The sequence below is a fragment of the Saccopteryx bilineata genome, chromosome 5 (assembly GCF_036850765.1).
Source record: "Saccopteryx bilineata isolate mSacBil1 chromosome 5, mSacBil1_pri_phased_curated, whole genome shotgun sequence".
Lineage (NCBI taxonomy): Eukaryota > Metazoa > Chordata > Mammalia > Chiroptera > Emballonuridae > Saccopteryx > Saccopteryx bilineata.
In genome coordinates, this window is record NC_089494.1 from 3,189,014 (window position 1) to 3,202,171 (window position 13,158).

General features: G+C 54.9%; 1 protein-coding gene across 3 annotated transcripts in view; it reads left to right on the plus strand.

Moving 5' to 3' along the window:
* COL6A3 (collagen type VI alpha 3 chain) overlaps positions 1-13,158 on the plus strand; it is an 88,995-nt gene that overhangs the window by 33,739 nt on the left and 42,098 nt on the right. For all 3 annotated transcript variants that reach the window (XM_066278857.1, XM_066278855.1, XM_066278856.1), the window contains 7 exons: positions 747-1,319; positions 3,088-3,696; positions 4,871-5,476; positions 8,411-9,025; positions 9,881-10,480; positions 11,566-11,903; positions 12,982-13,060. In XM_066278857.1, coding sequence (XP_066134954.1) covers positions 747-1,319; positions 3,088-3,696; positions 4,871-5,476; positions 8,411-9,025; positions 9,881-10,480; positions 11,566-11,903; positions 12,982-13,060 — 3,420 coding nt within the window. The remainder of the gene's footprint in view (positions 1-746; positions 1,320-3,087; positions 3,697-4,870; positions 5,477-8,410; positions 9,026-9,880; positions 10,481-11,565; positions 11,904-12,981; positions 13,061-13,158) is intronic.

Below are 13,158 nucleotides of genomic sequence, written 5' to 3' on the forward strand. Positions count from 1 at the left end.
CTAGCATCGCATGGGTGGCCAGAGAGCTCAGACCACTGAAACCTGGTCCCACAAATCCTCAGGATTGTTTAAAACAGAAGATTGTGTTCCTGTTACCTGTTGTAGCCCCGTTTGGGCTGTCACCCCCCCTTTTTTGTTGTTGTTGTCTAAATACAGCAGATTGGAGAGCAGTGACTAGAAGCCAACCCACAGAGCAAATGATAAACACTATTTTGGGTCCCCATCCATAGCCTTCAACTTAATGAAAAGACAATCCAGGTCGAGTCCATACGTTCGTGTCCTGGGTGATTAACCCATACAGGCCTTTGGTCAGTAGCAGTAGGCCAATCTTTTTTTTTTTAAGCCAAAGAACGATAAGGACCACGTGCTCCGTGGTTCAGCTGATAATTGAAACACAGCGTCTGTCTTAGAGCGATTGCCTTCCTTCCCTGGTGCAAGAACAGAGCCCTCTGGGGTTTTCACGGTCTTGTTCTGTTAGAAAACAAAACAAACCCAGATGATCGACCGGGTAGGCCTGTCTGGTGACCCCTCGTCCTTTGCAAATTTGCACTATTTTTGAAATGGACGTTTTGATGACGGCGGGGCGAGCGTTTTGTCTCACCTTGCTGGTGCCGTGATCGGCAGGTGTGTTGCGTAGACGCCCGTTCCCAGAGGCCGGTGCTGCCGGGCTGACGTTTTGGTTTGACGCCCGTTGCGTCTTTGCACCTTATTGTGTCCTCCTCACCTTCCTCTCCTCCTTCTTGCAGAAAGCAAGCGGGACATTTTATTCCTCTTCGACGGCTCAGCCAATATCATGGGCCAGTTCCCCACCGTCCGGGACTTCCTCTACAAGGTCATCAACGAGCTGGACGTGAAGCCGGACGGGACCCGCGTGGCCGTGGCTCAGTACAGCGACAACGTCAGGATGGAGTCCCGTTTTGACGAGCACCTGAACAAGCCCGAAATCCTGAACCTGGTGAAGAAGATGAAGATCAAGACGGGCCGGCCCCTCAACGTCGGCTCCGCCCTGGACTTCGCGCTCAGATCCGTCTTCGTGAAGTCGGCGGGGAGCCGGATCGAGGACGGGGTGCCCCAGTTTTTGGTGCTGCTGGTGGCGGGGAGGTCGAGCGACCCCGTGGAGGAGGCGGCGCAGAGGGTGAAGCAGAGCGGGCTGGTGCCCTTCGTCCTGCAGGCCAAGAACGCGGACCCTGCTGAGCTGGAGCTCGTCGTGCCGTCCCCCGCCTTCATCCTGGCGGCCGAGTCGCTGCCCAAGATCGGAGACCTGCAGCCGCAGATTGTGAATCTCTTAAAAACCGTGCAAACCGGGCCGCCAGCACCAGGTACGGCGGCGTAGAAGTTTCCGGCTGCTACTGCGGCGCGGTGTTCCCACGGAGGGCTGGCTCCGGGGTCCTCGGACTGAAGACTTCCTTGGGTTTGCAGGGAAGGTGGGAAATTAATAGAGGGTTTCTGCTGGAACAATGAAATAAGATTTTTTCTTTCCCCCGCTTGGACTCTCTAACTGCTCTTAAGGGCAAAACAGGAGAATCAGGGTGATTATTTTTAGGGACATTGGAGTATTTCATGATAAGAATCATGATAAAGATGTAGACAATTCAGTAGTTAAAAATCCTTTTAAGAAACACAATTTTGGCCCTGGCCAGTTGGCTCAGTGGTAGAGCGTCAGCCCGGCATGTGGATGTCCCAGGTTGAATTCCCGGTCAAGACACACAGGAGAAGTGCCCATCTGCTTCTCCATCCCTCCCCCTCTCACTTCCTTCCTCTTGATCTCTCTCTACTCCTCCCACAGCCATGGCTTGGTTGGTACAGGTTGGCCCCAGGAGCTGAGGATGGCTCCATGGCCTCTGTCTCAGGCGCTAAAATAGCTCAGTTGCTGAGCAACAGAGCAACAACCCCCAGATGGGCAGAGCATCACCCCATTGGGGGCTTGCCAGGTGGATTCCAGTCTGGGTGCATGCGGGAGTCTGTCCTCTGCCTCTCTGCTTCTCACTTCAGAAAAAAAAAAAGCACAATTTTTACTGGATGCACAATAAAAGCCACAAAACATGGTTACATTGTAGCTAAACCAGGCTGCTGCTGCTTCTTCTTTCCTTCTTCTTCTTCTCCTTCTCCTTCTTCTTCTTCTACCACAGCCCTCCCTGTATCTTATTTTAAGTGGGTGTCATTGTGTTAGCATGCCTTTGCTACATTCATTAGAAACGCAAGGCATGATGAGAGGTGGATACATTCTCACCGCACAGGCTGCCTGAGAATCTTCTGTCTGTATTATGCCTTTGTGTTCAGCCACTTTCCATTTGCTGATACCAAGGCAGTGAACAGAGCAATAAATTTCACGTGTCATCATTTAGATTAACAACAGGAGACTCTAGAGTTTCTCCATTGACTGTTTGTTTTGGATTGTAACCCAGACATGTAGGTTACATTTTTCCCCCCTGCCCCTTAACCCACTGTGACTTGCAACTAATTAATCGAAACTGCCCATCTGTAACATGGTCGTGGCTGTGCAGGGTCTGCCATCTGTCTCTCTCTGACCCCTCCGTGATTCTTCCTGAGCACTCCTTTGCCAGGTAACAGTCGTCCGCCCTCAGGTGTCGAGCAATGCCAACATGGAGGGGCTACCTGCATCTACTGGTGCATCCGTGTTCTCTGGCCCCTATAAACAAATGACCACCCAATGAGGGGCTTAAAACAAAAACCATTCATCGTCTTCCAGCTTTCGAGTCCGGACATGCTAAAACCAGTTCCACTGGGCGTCTGGACCTCCTGGAGGGTCCTGGTGGCTTCTCCGTTTCCCGGCCTTGCTTAGCGTTCTAGACTCCGCCAGCATTCCTTGGCTGGTGGCCCTTCCTCCGCCTTCCACTGCAGGAGCATGGCATCTCTTCTCTGCCCTGGCCTCTGCCTCCGTCCTCATAGCTTCTTCCTCTGCACCCGATCCTCTTGTCTCCTCCTCGTAAGGATACCCCCCACGACAAGTTCTGGGAATCCCGAGTTGGGATGTGTTGGTGGGGGACCGTCACTCCGCCCACCACAGTGACTAGGAAGCTGTCCCTCGCGTGTCCTGTGCGAGTCACCCGGGCTGTCCCCTCTCAGTTTCAGGTGAAAAGGACGTGGTGTTTCTGCTCGACGGCTCTGACGGCGTCAGGAGTGGCTTCCCTCTGCTGAAAGATTTCGTCCAGAGAGTGGTGGAGAGCTTGGATGTGGGCCCAGACCGCGTCCGAGTGGCGGTGGTCCAGTACAGTGACCGGACCAGGCCCGAGTTCTACCTGAACTCCTACATGGACCAGCAGGGCGTGCTCGAGGCCATACGCAGGCTGGCCCTGCTCGGGGGGCCGACCCCCAACACCGGGGCCGCCCTGGACTTTGTCTTGAGGAATCTCCTGACCAGCTCTGCCGGGAGCAGGATAGAGGACGGGGTCCCCCAGCTCCTGATCGTCCTCACGGCCGACAGGTCTGGGGACGACGTGGCGGGCCCCTCGCTGGTCCTGAAGAGGGGCGGGGCCGTGCCCATCGGCATCGGCATCGGGGACGCCGACATCTCGGAGATGCAGGTCATCTCCTTCCTCCCAGAGTTTGCCGTGGCCGTCCCCACCTTTGGGCAGCTGCAGGACGTCCAGCAGGACATCTCCCAGAGGGTGACCCAGCTCAACAGCGAGGAGGTGAACAGGTTGCGGCCTGTCCTGCCCCCTCCCGTGAGGCCAGGTGAGGAGGGGGCTCCTCGGATCGTTCTGCTCCTTGAAACATTCTGGGGTTACTTGTTTGGGGTGAGGGCTGCGGAGTGTTCTCCGTTATACTCCCTCTGTCGTATAAGGTGTAAACTAGCATCCCACGAAGAGTTAGGGAGAGCAGGTGTTTGGTCTCGGGGGGCCAGAAGTGGCAGGGGGCTTTGGGTATCTCCAGCACAGCAGGGGACGCAGCCTTTCCAAAGCTTATTCACCACAGGAGTGTTTCCACACGGTCCTTCCCAACCTGCCGGTGTCCGAGGACGCCCTCAGGACATCTCGCCACGGTGAATGTGCCCGGGCATCTGCTTTTACCATCGAGGCGTTCCTGCCCAGTCACGTGTCCGCTCTTTAAAATGACTCCCCCCCATTCTCCTTCCTCCCCACTCTGCTTCTTCTGCGCTCTCCTCCCTCAGCTCACCGTGAGATGGGGCGTGGAACCCCCTGGCCCCCCTGAGACTTGCAAGTCAGATGCACCATGTGACCTTCCCGCACGCAGGTGTCTGCCCCTCAGCTTCCCTCCTGGGCCCTGGGGACCTGTCTCTGCTCCCTGGGGTCCCCTCTCACCTGCTCACGGTGTCACCTGCTTCTTCCCTCTCCTGTGTCACTAGTTCTGCACGGAGGATGGGCAGAGTGCTCTCCTGCAGGCTACAAACATGTTGCTTTCTCTCCGAGGTAAACGCTGTCCCCCATGCGTCCCCTGCAGTGGTGCCTCCGTCTCCACTGGGATGGGTTCTTACACTCCCTTCATCTCCACTCTGCACGTACTCACTGTGTCCATCGCTCTCACCAGCCCGCACAGCATGCCCTTCCACCTGGCAAAACCCAGCGCTCAGTTCTCAGGTGCCACCTTGCTTGACCAACGAGCATCCTCCGTCACAGCTGAGGCCCCCTTTCCCCCAAACACCATCCTCACCTTGTCTCCATGTGGCTCTTGTGTGTCTCGTCCCTGCTTCCCTCAGAGTCACCCATCCTGCTCCTCCGCCGGTCCCTCCTCTTCTGCCTGACTGGCAATCGCTGTGCCAGGACTCAGGTGTTTTACCAGCACGTAGGATACTTTGCCTGTCAGGTGACACACCATGGGGGGGAGTTTGCGAACAATAAGAAATCAGGTGCCAGCGAAGGTGACACCCACGACAGCGTTTGATTCGCAGGTGTTGCCAACAAGAAGGATGTGGTCTTCCTCATCGACGGGTCCCAGAGCGCCGCCCCCGAGTTCCGGCACATCCGGAACCTCATTGAGAGGCTGGTGGACTCGCTGGACGTGGGCTTTGACACGACCCGGGTGGCGGTCATCCAGTTCAGCGAGGACACCAAGGTAGAGTTCTTTCTCAACGCCCACTCCAGCAAGGACGAGGTCCAGAACGCGGTGAGGCGGCTGCAGCCCAAGGGCGGGCGGCGGCTCAACCTCGGGAACGCCCTGGAGTTCGTGGCGAAGAACATCTTCAAGAGGCCCCTGGGGAGCCGCATCGAGGAGGGCGTCCCCCAGTTCCTGGTCCTCATCTCCTCCGGGAAGTCCGAGGACGAGGTGGACGACCCGGTGGCGGAGCTCAAGCAGTCCGGCGTGGCGCCCTTCGCCGTCGCGAGGCACGCCGACCAGGAGGAGCTGGTCAAGATCTCCCTGAGCCCCGAGTACGTGTTCTCAGTGAGCACCTTCCGGGAGCTGCCCGGCCTGGAGCAGAAGCTGCTGACCCCCATCGCCACCCTGACCGCGGAGCAGATACAGCGGCTGCTGGCCAGTACCCGCTTTCCTCCGCCCGGTGAGTCCGAGTGCTTGTCCTCGCTGCAGAGCCGAGGGTCTTTGCCATCAGAAAGTAGCAGGCTCAGAGATCCGTGGTGCTCAGGATGAGTTCAAAAAGTCATTTCTTCTTTTCCTTTTTTTTTTTTTTTGACAGAGACAGAGAGAGGGGCCGATAGGGACAGACAGACAGGAAGGGAGAGAGATGAGAGGCATCAATTCTTTGTTGTGGCTCCTTAGTTGTTCATTGATTGCTTTCTCACGTGTGCCTTGACTGGGGGGCTCCAGCAGAGCAAGTGAACCCTTGCTCAAGCCAGCAACCTTGGGCTTCAAGCCAGTGACCTTTGGGCTCAAGCCAGCGACCATGGGGTCATGTCTATGATCCCATGCTCAAGCCATTGACCCCTCACTCAAGCCGGTGAGCCTGTGCTCAAGCCAAATGAGCCCATGCTCAAGTCGGTGAATTCGGGGTTTTAAACCTGGGTCCTCTGCACCCCAGTTCAACGCTCTGTCCACTGTGCCACCGCCTGGTCAGGCTTTTTCCCCCCTCTTTTTCAAGTGAGAGGAGGGGAGATAGACAGGCAAACTCCCGTATGTGCCCAGACTGGGATCCACCTGGCAACCCCCATCTGGGCCAATGCTGTGTCCATCAGGGGCCATGCTTGCAATGGAGCTATTTTTAGTACCTGAGGTTAAGGCTCCATGGAGCCATCCTCAGTGTCCAGGCTGAAGTGGGAGGGGAAGAGAGAGAGAGAGAGAGAGAGAGAGAGAGAGAGAAGGGTGAGCGAGAGGAGTGGAAAAGCAGATGGTCGCTTCTCCTGTGTGCCCTGACTGGGAATCAAACCTGGGCCGTCCGCACTCTGGGCTGACGCTCTACCACTCAGCCAATCGGCCAGGGCCATGAGGACTTAAGTGAAAATAAAGGTTCACCTGTGGTTAAGCCAGACGGACCTATGGCCTCTTGCAAGGATAGAATATGGACAGGATGGTGGACCATGGGATATCTCGGTACTAGGGAAGACTTCTGACAGGACTCAACTGTGCCTGTGGTGGGTGACCCCGGGGAAAGCCTCCGGAAATGGGACCTGGCTCGGATCAGTTGTTGCCAAGACAATACAAGTAATTCTACGGTGGGGCATTTTGCTCAACCTTACGGCCGTAACTGTCCGAGAAAGCGATGGTCACTGCTCGTTGCCGGGAGAGAAGGGTGTCGGGTCCTCTCCCTCGTCCTCGTGTTCGTGTTCACGTAGGATGAGAGCATGCCCTCACTCTTGTTTTGACCCGTCATGGTCACCGGGCACCTTCTCCGACGCTGGTGTTCTCGGGGGTCTTTGCTGTTCCCCAGGAGAACCCAGAGCCTGGCCGCACGGAATAGGGGGCAGCCTCTCCACGCCTCTGTGTCTGGGGTTCAGTTCCCCCACACGCTTAGCGTCGGCCGTGCTGGTTCCATGCTGAGCTGCCCGGCGACTTCTGTACGAAGCAGAAGGCAGGTTGGATTTGTCGAGAGGAAACGTAGGAGCCGTTTGATGCATGGCGCCCAAGGAGACCCTAGGGTTCTAACGCAGAGGGGAACAGGACTGCTTGATAGATGTTATAGCTAAACAGTGGACTCACGTAAAGAAATGTGAGGGGTAATATTGAAAATAAAAATCTTTGTTCTGACCAGGCAGGGGTGCAGTGGATAGAGAGTCAGACTGGGACACAGACGACCCAGGTTTGAAACCTCGAGGTCGCCGGCTTGAGCAGGCGCTTATCCGGCTTGAGTGCGGGGTCGCTGGCTTGAGCGTGGGATCATAGGCAGGACCCCATGGTCGCTGGCTGGAGCCCAAGGTCTCTGGCTTGAGCAAGGGGTCATTTGCTCTGCTGTAGCTCCCAGTCAAGGCACATATGAGAAAGCAATCGATGAACATCTATGGTGCCGCAACTATGAGTTGGTGCTTCTCATCTCTCTCCCTTCCTGTCTGTCTGTTCCTCTCTCTGTCAAAAAATAAAAATAAAAAAGAAAAGAAAAGTAAAAGAAAATAAAAAACTTTGTATAAACACTAGACATATAGGTGAGCCAATATGTTAACACCCAGGTGACCCTTTGGGAGACCGCTGGGCTCATCTGGGTGTGCAGTAGCTAAGTGGTGGCCCTGGAGGATGAGAGGACTTTTGGCCTCCACTGTCTCTCTCTTTTTGTGCAACGGAGACATTGGTCTGGATGATTTCGGTCCCTTCTGGTTGTAACAGTTTACGAGCCTGTAGAGCAGGGGTCCCCAAACTTTTTACACAGGGGGCCAGTTCACTGTCCCTCAGATCGTTGGAGGGCCGGACTATAAAAAAAAAACTATGAACAAATCCCTATGCACACTGCACATATCTTATTTTAAAGTAAAAAAACAAAACGGAACAAATACAATATTTAAAATAAAAAACAAGTAAATTTAAATCAAGAAACTGACCAGTATTTCAATGGGAACTATGGGCCTGCTTTTGGCTAATGAGATGGTCAATGTGCTCCTCTCATTGACCACCAATGAAAGAGGTGCCCCTTCCGGAAGTGCAGCGGGGGCCGGATAAATGGCCTCAGGGGGCCACATGTGGCCCGCGGGCCGTAGTTTGGGGGCCCCTGCTGTAGAGTATAGTTTCCAGGGTTTGTTTCTAGATACTGCTTTTATTTTTACAAATTAGTTAGAACCCTGACCACCAAGCCAGAATCAAACTTGTGTGAATTCAGAAAGTTTTGGAGAACTTACACTATTTCACATTGGGTGAAAAAGGCCCAATTTTAATGATTCATTAAAAAATAAAAAGCCCAAGAGTTAAACACGCATGACTCAGATTATCGTGTTCACACTAAGTGTGGCGTAATGTGAGGCAGCGTTCAGAAAAACACTCAGAAACCAGCGCAGACAGAAACGGACGGCTCCCCGTCGGGCCCTGAGCTCTGCTCCTCTGTCCCCTTTGTCCCCAGCTGTGGAGAGCGAGGCCGCCGACATCGTCTTCCTCATCGACAGCTCCGACGCCGTGAGGTCCGACGGCCTGGCGCACACTCGAGACTTCATCATCCGGCTGGTCCGAAGGCTCAACATCGGCCCCAACAAAGTGAGGATCGGGGTGGCGCAGTTCAGCAACAAGGTCTTCCCCGAATTCTACCTGAAGTCCTACAAGTCCCAGGCCGCCGTGATCGAAGCCATCCGCCGCCTGAGGTTCAAAGGGGGGTCCCCGCTGAACGCGGGCGAAGCTCTGGGGTTTGTGGCCAAGAACCTCTTCGTCAAGTCCGCCGGGAGCCGCATAGAAGACGGCGTGCCCCAGCACCTGGTTCTGTTCCTGGGCGGGAAGTCCCAGGACGACGTCTCCAGGTTTGCCCAGGTGCTGCGCTCCTCCGGGATCGTCAGCTTAGGGGTCGGGGACCAGAGCGCTGACAGAACGGAGCTGCAGACCATCACGAACAACCCCCGGCTGGTCTTCACCGTGCGGGAGCTCAGGGACCTCCCCACCCTCGAGGAGAGGGTCATGAGCTCGTTTGGACCCTCCTGGATCACCCCTGCACCTCCGGGGGTGGACGTCCCTTCCCCTCCGTCCACAGGTAGGAGCTGTGAGACCCACGATTACAGGCTGGGACTTTCAGTTGAAAAAAAAAATGTAACTGGCATGCGTTTGAATAATTTTCATCCCAGAAGGTTGTGGCTACAGATGCCATTAGAAACTAAATACCGGAATAATAATTTAGTTGAAACTTGGAGAAGAAAACATATCCCAGAAAGCAGAGGGTCACGGATTCTTCCGTGAAGCTCACGCAGGCCCGTGGCGAGGGTCTGTGAAGCTGCTCTGAGCGATAACCGTGGGCTCTCAGAGTAGGATGGCATCACTGAAGTTGGCCAATCCCTGACGCTCTCTACTCTGGTCTTGGCCGCTTGCTATAATTCAGAAATTAGCCCACGTGCCACTGGCTCTCAGCGGGGTCCCACAAAGCTCTCGGCAACCCTCCAAAGGCACATGGGGTCTGCTTCCCATTTTCTAACCTGTTCCCGCCAGCCTGTCCTTACTTGGCCTCTGGCACGTGTCCCCTGATTCTTGCCAGATGTCACCCTTTACTTTTGACCAGAGGAAAGGGTTGACCTAGAACCCCCGAGGTCATGGACCATTGCATCCGGGGCGGAGTTGCTGTTCCGTGTGGCATAACCGAGACTCAGTCCCCCGGAGTCCACACGGCTTCTTTCTTTTTTGTTCCAATGATTGATCATTGATCTGGTTTTTAGCATCACCCGTTGAGGGCTGTGGATTCGGAAACCAGAGAGGCGTGGGCTAGAGAGCCAAGGCGTTCACTGTGAATAAGTTACAGGAACGCCTTCCTTCAATCGTTTTGATTTACAGTTCGTATATTAATGTGTGTGGGCGTGGAATCCGAAGTTCTCTTCATTTTCATGCGGGTTCCTTTTAGATAAAAAGAAAGCAGACATCGTGTTCCTGTTGGACGGTTCCATCAATTTCCAGAGGAACAGTTTCCAGGAGGTGCTGCACTTCGTGTCGGAGATCGTGGACACGGTGTACGGGGAGGGAGACTCCATCCAGGTGGGGCTGGTCCAGTTCAACTCCGACCCCACCGACGAGTTCTTCCTGAAGGACTTCTCCACCAAGCAGCAGATCATCGAGGCCATCAACAAGGTGGTGTACAAAGGGGGGAGGCACGCCAACACCAAGGTGGGCCTGGAGCACCTGCGGCTGAACCACTTCGTGCCGGAGGCGGGCAGCCGCCAGGACCAGCGGGTCCCGCAGGTCGCGTTCGTGATCATGGGGGGCAAGCCCGTCGAGGAGGCTCAGGACGCCAGCCTGGCGCTCACCCAGAGGGGCATCAAGGTGTTCGCCGTGGGCGTGGGGGGCATCGACTCCGCCGAGGTCGGGAAGATCGCCTCCAACAGCGCCACGGCCTTCCGCGTGGGGAACGTCCAGGAGCTGTCGGAGCTGAAGGAGCAAGTCCTGGAGACCCTGGATGGCGCCATGCACGAGACCTTATGTCCGGGGGTGACCGATGTGGCCAAAGGTACTCCCCTTTGCGGGCTTGTTTCCAGTCCTGCCTTGTTGCTGTGGGTATGTGCACGGGGCGGGGGGGGGGGGGGCTTGGTTATCTAGGGCCCCTGGACTGGCCTGCAGAATCCGTGGGCACTTGGTTACTTCAGACATTCACTCGTGTCCCGGCGGGTTGAGTCCTGGTGGTCACTTTGCCAGTTATCCGATGTTCTTCCAGGCTAAGCATGGACACCTATCTTTCTTGCTCTTACCAGATGTACTTTTTCTTCCTATTCTTTCATCCCCCAAATAATTCAGACTTATTGATCCCTGTTTCTGTTTACAAGTTTATTTAATCGAGTGTAGAAGATCAGAGTATCTGAGCTCTCAAGTGTGTTTAGTTTAAAGCGCGAACCGGGAGGCATCTGAACAGCAATTGTACGTTGCACCCAAACTGATTACTATTATGAAAAAAAGCAAACATATTTTTTTTGTTTTCTTTTTTTTTTTTTAATAAAATGAGAGGCAGGAAGTCGGAGAGACAGACTGCTGCATATGCCCTGACCAGGATCCACACGGCAATCCCCATCTTGGGCTGATGTTCTGCCCATCTGGAGCATTGCTCTGTTGCTTGGCAACCAAGCTATTTTTAGCACCTGAGGCGAGGTCATGGAGCCATCCTCAGCACTCGGGGCCCAACTTGCTTGAACCATTCAAGCCATGGCTGTAAGAGGGGAAGAGAGAGTATATGTGAGAGAGAGAAGGAGAGAGAGAAAGAGAAGCAGAAAAGGGAAGGGTGGAGAAGCAGATGGTCTCTTCTCCTGTGTGCCCTGACTGAGAATTGAACCCGGGACTTCCACATGCCGGGCTAACACTACAGCTGAGCCAATCCGTCAGGGCAAAAGCAAACATATCAAAATGGCTGCAGTGTCAGTTTCTAACGGTCAGCACCAGCTCTCCCTGTGAGCGAGGCAGCTCGAGTTGCTTCCCCAAGATCAGCCACAGAAGGTCTCCTTTTGCCCCCGAGCCTGACGCCCCAGTCCGTGTCCCAGGGCTGTGCCTGTAGGCTGAGCTCATTTCCACAGCTCCTCTTAAATCACATGCTTTCCTCCTTGGCAGCCTGTAACGTGGATGTGATTCTGGGCTTTGATGGCTCGAGAGATCAGAATGTCTTTGTGGCTCAGAAGGGCCTCGAGTCCAAGGTGGACATCATCCTGAACAGAATCAGCCAGATGCAAAGACTCAGCTGCAGCGGCGGCCAGATGCCCACCGTGCGGGTGTCCGTGGTGGCCAGCACGCCCTCGGGCCCCGTGGAGGCCTTCGACTTTGCCGAGTACCAGCCGGAGCTGTTTGAGAAGTTCCGGAACATGCGTGGCCAGCACCCCTACGTCCTCACTGCGGATACGCTGAAGGCTTACCAGACCAAGTTCAGGCAGTCCTCGCCGGACAGTGTGAAGGTGGGCAGGGCGTCCCCTGGTCTGGTGTCTTGTGCAATTCCTGGATGTGGCCGGTCAGGAGGGATACCTTGGTGTTCCGTAACACTCTTTACCTTTCCCGGGGTTGGTTAGTGCCTGTGTGTGACAGCTCTTCACTCAACCCGCTGTAATATTCTGAAATGCAGTCTTTCTTCTTCTTCTTTTTTTTTTTTCTCATTTTTCCGAAGCCGGAAACGGGGAGGCAGTCAGACAGACTCCCGCATGTGCCTGACCGGGATCCACCCAGCATGCCCACCAGGGGGGCGATGCTCTGCCCATCTGGGGCATCACTCTGTTGCATCCAGAGCCATTCTAGCGCCTGAGGCAGAGGCCACAGAGCCATCCCCAGCGCCTGGGCCATCTTTGCTCCAATGGAGCCTTGGCTGCGGGAGGGGAAGAGAGAGACAGAGAGGAAGGAGAGGGGGAGGGGTGGAGAAGCAGATGGACGCTTCTCCTGTGTGCCCTGGCCGGGAATCGAACCTGGGACTCCTGCACGCCAGGCTGATGCTCTACTGCTGAGCCAACCGGCCAGGGCCGTCTTTCTTCTTCTACTAAATAGTTTTACTTAAAATTGAAAAAGAAAATCTTGGAAATCAATAATTAAGCTTGAATGAGTTGAATTTGTGATGATCCCAGATTTACAGCCCTCCCTGTTAAATAGTTCCGTTCCCTATTCATACTTCTCCCTCTCTGTACCTACACATGTATTTAGTATGTGTGCACACGCACATGCGCGCGCACACACACACACACACACGTACTATTTCCAGAAACGACGTCACATACACAGGAGAGTGACATAACTTTTTATTTTCATTGTTGCTTGTGTTTTTGAATAAATCGAGCCCGGCAGCGCGCCCCATGCATTGTCCACCTGACTCATCGCACGAGAGCAGGGAGCTAGGAACACGGGGTGAGGGTGTCTCCGCCTTGGCCTTCAGTTTCCCCAGCAGTTAAGATGATGCAGGAAGGGCATTCGAACCGGCGAAGCTCCCTCCCCAGAACCCGGGATGCTTCTCTGTAGTCTCGGCTGGCGTTTGACTCATTCTTTTCCTGTCAGGTGGTCATTCATTTTACCGACGGGGTCGATGGCGATCTGGGAGATTTACAAAGGGCGTCGGACGAGCTCCGGCAAGAAGGTAGGTCCCGGGGCTTCCTGATGGCGAGACAAAGCCGTGGGGGAGGCAGATGCCCTGCTCCGCTGGACAGAAAGGAATCGCTTACGGGGTCCCCCGGG